General features: G+C 58.9%; 1 protein-coding gene across 1 annotated transcript in view; it reads right to left on the bottom strand.

The window, feature by feature from the left end:
- The window catches only part of CACNA1B (calcium channel, voltage-dependent, N type, alpha 1B subunit), a 296162-nt gene that overhangs the window by 113060 nt on the left and 174644 nt on the right, over positions 1-8458 (bottom strand). Inside the window, exons 16-20 of the mRNA XM_011985186.1 lie at positions 8215-8321; positions 4321-4383; positions 3615-3663; positions 3350-3474; positions 2260-2368 (exon numbers count right to left, since the gene is read on the bottom strand). Of these exons, the coding sequence (XP_011840576.1) occupies positions 2260-2368; positions 3350-3474; positions 3615-3663; positions 4321-4383; positions 8215-8321 (453 nt within the window). The remainder of the gene's footprint in view (positions 1-2259; positions 2369-3349; positions 3475-3614; positions 3664-4320; positions 4384-8214; positions 8322-8458) is intronic.

Genomic DNA, 8458 nt, shown 5'->3' with positions numbered 1-8458 from the left:
CGCCTCCGCCCGCCCGCCGCTCTCCAGGGGGGCCACAATGGACACACAGCAATGGAGCAATGGCGCAGGGAGGTGGGAGGCGTGGCCGCGGGAGCCCCCACACCCCTCGGGGGACGCGGATCAGCCGGGGAACGCCCAAGGGAACAGAATTCAGCCCCGCCCCCCACGGTGTCCCACAGGACCCGCAAGGTGACAGCACCAGCCTGTCAAGAGGACCCCCTGGGGGCTCAAGAAGGCCGAGGGGTACAGGACAGGGGGAATGCACCAGACAGGCCAAGCAGGTGGGTGGGCGGCTGGCCAAGGCCACCGCGGGAGGGAAGGGCACATTACAAAGGGGCATGACCTATGGAGAGACAGGAGCCAGGGAGGCCCTGCAGACTCCCTGGGAGCTGGCCCCTGCTCTAGCACCAGTACAGCTGCTACAGGAAGGGTGGGACACGCGGCCCCTTCTACAGAGGCACTTCCCCATCGCTACCTCCAGGAGGCAGGCCACCAGCCAGGTGAAAAGGCTGTTTGCCAGGGAACCCAGGAGGCAGGTGCTGGGGCAGAGCAGACAGCAGCCAAGGGAGCACCTGGCCCTCTCAGAAGCAAATGCAGAGCCTCTGCCAGTCCCCGAGGTGGTCAGCCACAGCCCCGCAGCTGCCTCCTGGCTCAGTGACCAGGAGGCCAGAAGTCAGGTCTGAGGCTGGAAATGCCCCCTCCCGTGGCCACCAATGCCCTCCTCTCTCTTGACGACGGAGAGCCCCTCCCTCCACTGGGAGCAGAGCCAGAACATGGTCCCCGGAGCCCTCCAGCACCAGGGATGGCCAGTGGTCTAGGCTCCGTCCTCACTGCATGGGCTACCAAATGCCTTGACCCCTACTCCAATGTCATGGGCCCAAGCACCTCCTCTATTCACACATCACACATGGGGTTCCATAGCCCAGAGTGCATGGGAAGCCATTTGCATTCTGGGCCTTCTGCTGAGTAGGACCACCTTTGGATAAGGTCTTATTATCCCAATACTGAGCTCCCCCATCGCCAAGGAGAAACCTCATCTGAGGCCTGAGGCCCACCCTGGAGCCTCCCAGGCTGCTGGATGAACAATGAGGGCCATGGCATCTGTCTCCTGCAACCGCCACGTGGTGCTCTGGGCACAGTGCCCACTTCAAACAGTCCTTACAACCACCTCAAGAATCAGGTGCTACTCTTGTCCCCATTTCACAGATGAAGATACTGAGACTAAAGAGAGGATGTTACTTGCTCAGGGTCCCACAGTGAGTCAGGATCAGACACAGGCAAGGGCAAAAAGGAAAAACATTTGTAAAGAAGACATGAGTCCTTGGCCAGACCCCAACTGCACTAACAGCACAGGCTACAACCACGGCCTGCAGAGGTCCAGGCCGGTGGCCACCAGCTCCAGGGCCCTGAGCCGCTGAGCACCACTCTGACCTGCAAAGACAGACCTCAAGAAGGCCGAGGGGTACAGGACACTGGGAATGCACCAGACAGGCCAAGCAGGTGGGTGGGCGGCTGGCCAAGGCCACCATGGGAGGGAAGGGCACATTACAAAGGGTCTTATTATCCCAATACTGAGCTCCCCCATCGCCAAGGAGAAACCTCATCTGAGGCCTGAGGCCTCAACCCTGAGGCACAACCCTGCAGCTGGCCCACCCCAAGCAGGTAGACAGTAAATCCTGCCCCTTTGTAGAAGTCCAAGCTGCAGTGGGAGCAATGTCCAGGGGCAGCACCTTGCACCAATGAAAGCGGAAGTGTGGTGTCTGTGTCTCGCCTGGGAGCTTGGGTGGGGTGGGGGCAGGTAGGGCTACCTGTAGGGGCCGTCTGCAGACCCCCAGCCTCAGTTGAAGCCCCTGGCCCTGACCTGTTTCCCTGATGCATTGAAACTGTGCTGCCCCTGGCTCCCAGGGGTGCCCTACAACTGACCCACAGACGACCCACCAACCCCAGCGGGGACCAAGACAAAAGGGCTCTACTGTCAACAGTGCTGAGTGGTGTAAAACAGAAGGCAGCCCGGGGGCGTGCACCAGGCACAGGAGCCCTGTGAGGGCGGAGGCTGTTCACTGCCTCCAGTCTCCCAGTCCACTCCAGTGCCCAAAAGGGGCCTAGGCTCTGAGCCACTTGGTCGGCAGGGTGGCCTGCTCTGATGAAGCCGTGAATCTTGGGGACCAGAATCGCAGTGAGGACCATGGGGGAACATGCAGAGGCACAGGGTCTGTGTGAAGGTGGGGTGGGCCCCAGACCACATAGCTCTGCCCTCACCCTTGCATTCAGGTGCGGCTCCTTCTCGCCCAGGAAACGCCTGGAGCAGGGAGAGGCCAGGCTGTCTGCTGGACTGAGGGCGCTGTCAGGCTGGCAGACTCCCCTGTGACTACCCGGGGAAGAGTGAGAGGCTGAGCAGCCTACACTAGAGGCACCTGCCCACCCCACTACAGCCCCACTGGCTCCACCTGGCCTGTTCTTTCTGGGCCTATCTGCTGTTCTCGGCCCTAATATCATCAGAGCCTCTGCATCTGCCCTCACTCGGCCAGTAGCACCACCAGGTTCCTCTCTGGAGGTATCCCCTAGGTCTCTGGATCTGTGTGCCGGGGCCGTCTGCTTGGTGTCTTGAGTCAGCCTGCACCTCCCCCGGCCACCGTCTCTGTCCTTGCTCTATCTGGCACGTATCCACACCAACTTAGAGTGAAGTGTGGCTGGTGACTAATCCAGGCAAAGTCCTGGTTTAAAAGGGCTCTTTAAGGAGGTCAGATGGACGACTGGCACCCCTGTGTCCTGGCCTCAGCTGGGAGGCACGACCCAGCTGTTCCCGGGAGGAGGGTTCAGCCACACTCAGCCAGGCGCTGTGGCAGAGCAGAGGCAGGCACTGTGGAGGACAGCTCAGCCACACTCAGCCAGGTGTGGGGAACCGCAGGACTCAGAAGTGACGTCGAGGCGCTCTGTGGTCCTGCTTTGAGGTCTCTCGCAGATAACCCGCAACTGCTGACAAAATGAAGCAGCCCTAGTATGCCACCATGGATACCTGCCATCTGCATTTTTTTTTTTTTTTTTTTTTTGGAGACAGAGTCTTGTTCTGTCACCCAGGCTGGAGTGCGGTGGTGCAACCTCGGCTCATTGCAACCTCTGCCTCCCGGATTCAAGCAATTCTCCTGCCTCAGCCTCCCAAGTAGCTGGGACTACAGGCACTCGCAACCACTCCTGGCTAATTTTTTGTATTTTAGTAGCGACGGGGTTTCACCGTGTTGCCCAGGCTGGTCTCGAACTCCTGAGCTCAGGGAATCTGCCCACCTCGGCCTCCCAAAGTGCTAGGATTACAGGTGTGAGTCACCGTGCCCAGCCGCCATCTGCATCTTACACCTTATTCCACCCTGTGGATGGATTCAGGATCCAGCATGCTTTCTTGCCCCAGGAGACATCAGTGCTTCTGACAGCCAGCAGCAAACAGTGCTCGGGGAAAGACTGAGCCCAGCTCCATGCTGGCTGCCAGCAAGGAAGCACCGGGCAAGGGGGTCAGGGGCAGCAGGGGCTTCACCGCCATCAGGACACAGACAGGACACCTGGCCACTTCCATCAGGTGCCAGGTGGCCTAACTGCACCTGACCACTTCAGGGACCCCTCACCTGCAGGGCCTGGCCTGCAGAGTCTTCCCCTGGAGGGCAAGGCCAGGCCCTGCAGGTGAGGGGTCCCTGAAGTGGTCAGGAAGCCAACCGTGAGCACTTCTCCATAAGAAGCTGCCCGAGGGGAGGCCAGCCAGTCACTCCCTGGAGGGCCACCTGGGGTTTCCACGTCTCTGCGTCAGGCCCTGGGTGGTCTACTGTAAGCTTCACAAGTGGACAACAGCTCTCTGCTCTTGCTAAAACGAGGACTTCCTGAGAATCACAGACACAGTCCCTCCCGAGTAAGGGGCCTGGGAGGACCCATAAACGTCCCCGGTGAGCCCCTAAAGAGCACTCTCTGCTGTGCCTGCTCACAGGGCCCTGGCCTCATGGGAACCACAAAGAGACCTGAGCCCGTGGCGCCCAGTCCACTCAGGAGAAGCAGACACACTCGAGACACCGGAGGGAGCGGACACAACAGTCAGCAGACAAAAAGACAGAGACCAGGAGGGAAAGGAGGAGGGGCTGAGCACAGAGGGTCTGACCCCGTGGCAGGACTCGGGGACGTCAGGGAGCAAGCCCACCATTCCCCGCCCAGGCCACGGAAGCCTGGAGCTGCCCCATAAAGCAAATGGCTTGTGGTGAGAAAGCAGAGTTAGGAGTGGAAGGAAGGTGTCTGCATGTAGTTATCATGAAGCCATGGATGGAATATCATAGCAGAGCGACTCACGGTGAGTTCACGCTGGAGACAGATGAGCTGCGAGATACAGTACCTCGAGCTTGCTTTACAAAACTGCACATGCAAAAAACAGAACAGACAGAGGTGAGAAAATCAGAGAGAGTTCTGAGAGAACCAGTGACACTGAGAGCCACGCCAGTGTAGGCGCAGGCTGCCGTGTGCATCTGGACAGGAGGCCGCGGACGCGTCTGTCAGACGGGCACCAGCCGAGACCTCAGGGTGAAAGAGAAGTTGAGAACCAATTCCACACATGCAGAAAAGTGAGACTGCAGAAAAGTGAGACAGCAAACCCTGTAATTGCTGGAAGACAGAAGCCATTAGCTCGGGGGCCCATCCATCACTCAGCACACACTGCCCAGGACAGGCAGTGCGGCTGGGAAGACCCAACACCGATTTTCCTGCAGTTCCAAACAGCCCCCAGCACCCTGAGGTGGGAGGCTGACCGCACTGTCTCCTGGCCCTGGAGATGGGGCAGCATAGGCTAACAAAGGAGGCAAGGGTGCCCTTTCCAGACATGCCCTTCCCGGAGATGCCGCCTGGGCCCTGCTGCCAAACCCACCTGCCTTCCGGGCGAGCACCTGGGCCCCACTCTGGTTCCAGCCCCAGTGCTCCCCAGGCTGCAACCCAGGCGCTTCCAGGCCACCAGGACACCTCCAGGGCAAATCAAGCTATACCCCAACCCACCTTCCTTTTGGGTGCAGTTCCAGCCATTTCCAAGTGACTTTTCAAAGGCTTTTCTAAAACCAACAGAAGGAAACCAAAGTTTCCTTTACAGCCATTTCCCTCCAATTGGCTTCCCAGGGGAGGGCCAGGCGAGGGCCAGGTGGGCTCCAGCCCCTCCTTCTCATAACCAAGGTCTCTGTGCCTTTGTGGGCAGTCAAAGCAGCTTACTTGCCCACAGGCTCTGGGTGCAAACAGGCATGTGTGTGTGAGTGGGTGTGTGAGTGTGACACTGTGAGTGATGAGTGTGTGAGACTATGTCCGTGAATGTGTGAGATTGTGCGTGTACGTGAGAGTATGGGATGATTATAACTGAATGTGTGAGATTGTGAGTGTTGTGAGGGTGAACCTGTGTGTCTGTGTGAGTCTGTGTGTACGATTCTGTCTCTGTGCCTATGTGACTGTGTGTCTGTGTGTACCTGTGTATAAGTGTACATGTGAGTCTGTGTGCCTGTGTGTCTGTGTGTGCCTGCCTGTATGTATTTGTGAGTGTGTGTGTGTGTGAGTGTGATTCTGCAGGCTGCCAGTGTTCAGAAATCCACGTGTGAGTGTGTGTGTGAGTGAGTCTGATTCTGCAGGCTGCCAGTGTTCAGAAATCCACGTGTGAGTGTGTGTGTGAGTGTGATTCTGCAGGCTGCCAGTGTTCAGAAATCCACGTGAGGATGAGGTTGACCCAGCAAAGAACCAGGAGGACATGTCCCTCCAAGCAGCTGTCACCTGAGGCCCAGGATACGCACAGCACTGCATGCAACACACTAGGGCACCCTTCGGAGGTAGGTTCTGGCCCCGTCTGTGTCAAGCCAAACAGAGCATCACTGAGAGCCTCTTAAACACCAAGGACACCCCAAGTCCTCCCAGCACCCAGGGCACCAAGCCCGGCATTGGCCCTGCTCCACAGGTCACGCAGCACAGCTGTGGGGGGCAGGAGCAGGGTGAAGGGTACTCAAGGGCACTGCTCTCGCCCAGCCCAGCAGCTCAAGGTGCTGGAAATGAGAGCAGGACAGGAGGTGGCACTGCTCGTCCCACCAGGACAACAGGAAGCAGACGAGGACAGATGACAAGACAGCTTTCAGCCCTCGGAGGCCTCAGCACAACACGGGCACGCAACAGCAGCAGCAGGGCCAGGCCTCGCCAGGTGCAGGGCCCTCCTTGAAGGAAACCCCTGAAGGTTGATTCCTGCAGGATCTCTTGTGGTGGAAATCAGACTGGCTGTCATGTCCAACCGGTGGGCTGAGGACATGCCACAGAGGATGAGGGCCCACAGCTGCACCTCAGGCAGGGACCATGGGGGCTGACACTTGGATGCCTCAGGCTGGCTCGGGCCGGCCGCCCCTTGCCACGTGTGAGGGCTGCAGCCTGCTTGAGTTGAGGATGCTGGCGCCGGAGCTGACACCTGGCTCCAGACCCACCTTGAGGAAGAACAGCTAGGGGTCCCCCGGCAGAAAAGAAGCTCTGTCCTCACGTAGGAATCAGCGTGGTGCTCAGGCCAACAGGTGGTGTCGAGGTACCCTGTGCCCAAGGATGCCAGTCTACTGCCTTGGTCCTGCATAGCAGTGTCTCCAAACCAGGACGGGGCAGCAGATAAGGAAGTATCCAGCCTCCTTTTCAGGCTCCGTGACTGCCGGGGCCCTGGCAGCCTCTTCGGCAAGGTCTCAGCCCAGATGGGAGTGGACACCCTCCCATACCCCCAAGAGGAGGCAGGCCCTGCAGGCAGCAGGGGTCAAGGGACAAGCACTCGCCTCTAGGAACAGCAGAGAAGGCAAGTCCTAAAGAGAACAACCCAAGGCCTGCACGAGGCCAGGAGCTGAACACACCACTCGCCCCCTCTACGGCAGACCACACACCTGCAGAGCTCACAGAGCCCTGGCAGCGACCCCTGGACCACGTAACCAAACTAAATGGACTAAATAACTAACGGACCAAATAACCGAATTGGCCAAGACAATGAAAGATCGAAATTAAACAACTGAGGACTGAGCCCCCAGCAGTCTTCTGCGTGATGGCCACCGTGTCCACAGCTGCCAGCTTCCCCTGCAGGCGGCTCCCATCCCTGCCTGAGTCCCCGGCGGGCTGCAGCCTCTCCTAGCTGCTGCTGCCCCAGAGACCAGCACTTTCTGCTAGGCTTAGAGACAGGCCCTCCGCAAGCACATCTTCCTGGTGCCCTCCAGGCAGGATCAGGGCTGGTGTGGGTGTGCACACACTCAGCACATGCACTCACACACCGTCACTGTGCAACTCTCAAGTGCGCACACACCTAGCACACTCATCCACATGCCAACATGCTTACACAGTAGTGCAGACACACGTCACTACAGATGGACCTGTGGCTGTGCCCGGCCCTGTGCTCCGTGTTCGCGGCAGGGCGGGTGGCCAGCTGAAGGGCGGGGCCCACCCATCAGCATGGGGAATGGGAGGTGTTGGGGGCGGGCATATGCAGCCGGACGGAGCTAGCGGCTCCAGACCTCAATTCAGCTGGGCCCAGAGAACAAGCTCCCAGCAGGGGCATCTCTGCACTCTTGTGGCCCACCCCGTGACCAGGCCGTGGGTCAGACTCCTGCCTCCCTTCCCAGGGGCTGACCTCCCACAGCTCGGCTCACTGCAGCCTTTGGCCCTGGGCTGGACGCTTTGCCCAAACTCTAAAGCCCCTAACGCCTCCAAATGTGCTTCTGTGGAATAAGCCGTTTTCGCCAGAATAACTTCCTCCAACCTCGGTCCCAGTACCAAACACCTGAGAGACGTTTTTGGAAACTGCAGTGAGTCTCTCAGGCTGCTCAGGTATCACCTAGAATCTCTTGGCTCATAAAATACATTTCTGAAAAGCTGTGCATAAAATCAACTTACTGACTCCCTCCCCTAACTGATTCACAGTTGCCCGGGGAGGGCCTGGAGCCACCCTGAGGCCATCGAGGGAGTGAATATCATGGCAGACAATCCCAGCCACAATGTGAGGGCTGTGCCTAGCCAGACCCTGGCCCTGTTCACACTGAGAAAAAGCCCTGGAGCCCCCAGGCTCTCATCTCAGTTCCGAGGAGGGGCTGTGTCCTCACCAGCCAAGGCCAGGCGCCCTCTGAGGAAGCCTCTGGAAGGGGTGCCCTGGGGAGGGCCCAGCCACGGGACCTGCAGCAGCCCCACTGCCACCCCACGGTCCGGTCCCAGGAGCCTTACGCAGCGATGGAGATGTTCGCGGCAGACATGGGGCTGACTTCGGCCACTTCTTTGGCCTTTTGCAGAGCAAGCTTCTGATTGGCTGCTTCTTCCATCTCCTCTTCATCCTGTTTGAGCAAAGAGAAATGTCCAGTTCTCCTCACAGTGTTACAGCCACTCTTCCTTCAGGGGCCTCAAAAAATACACAGTGCTGCTCTCTGTCCAGTGGAGACAGGCAGCCCACCCGAGTGAATGTGGCCCCCCA

This window comes from Mandrillus leucophaeus, unplaced genomic scaffold (genome assembly GCF_000951045.1).
Source record: "Mandrillus leucophaeus isolate KB7577 unplaced genomic scaffold, Mleu.le_1.0 Scaffold28, whole genome shotgun sequence".
NCBI classification, from domain to species: domain Eukaryota; kingdom Metazoa; phylum Chordata; class Mammalia; order Primates; family Cercopithecidae; genus Mandrillus; species Mandrillus leucophaeus.
This window is presented reverse-complemented; position numbering and strand designations above follow the sequence as displayed.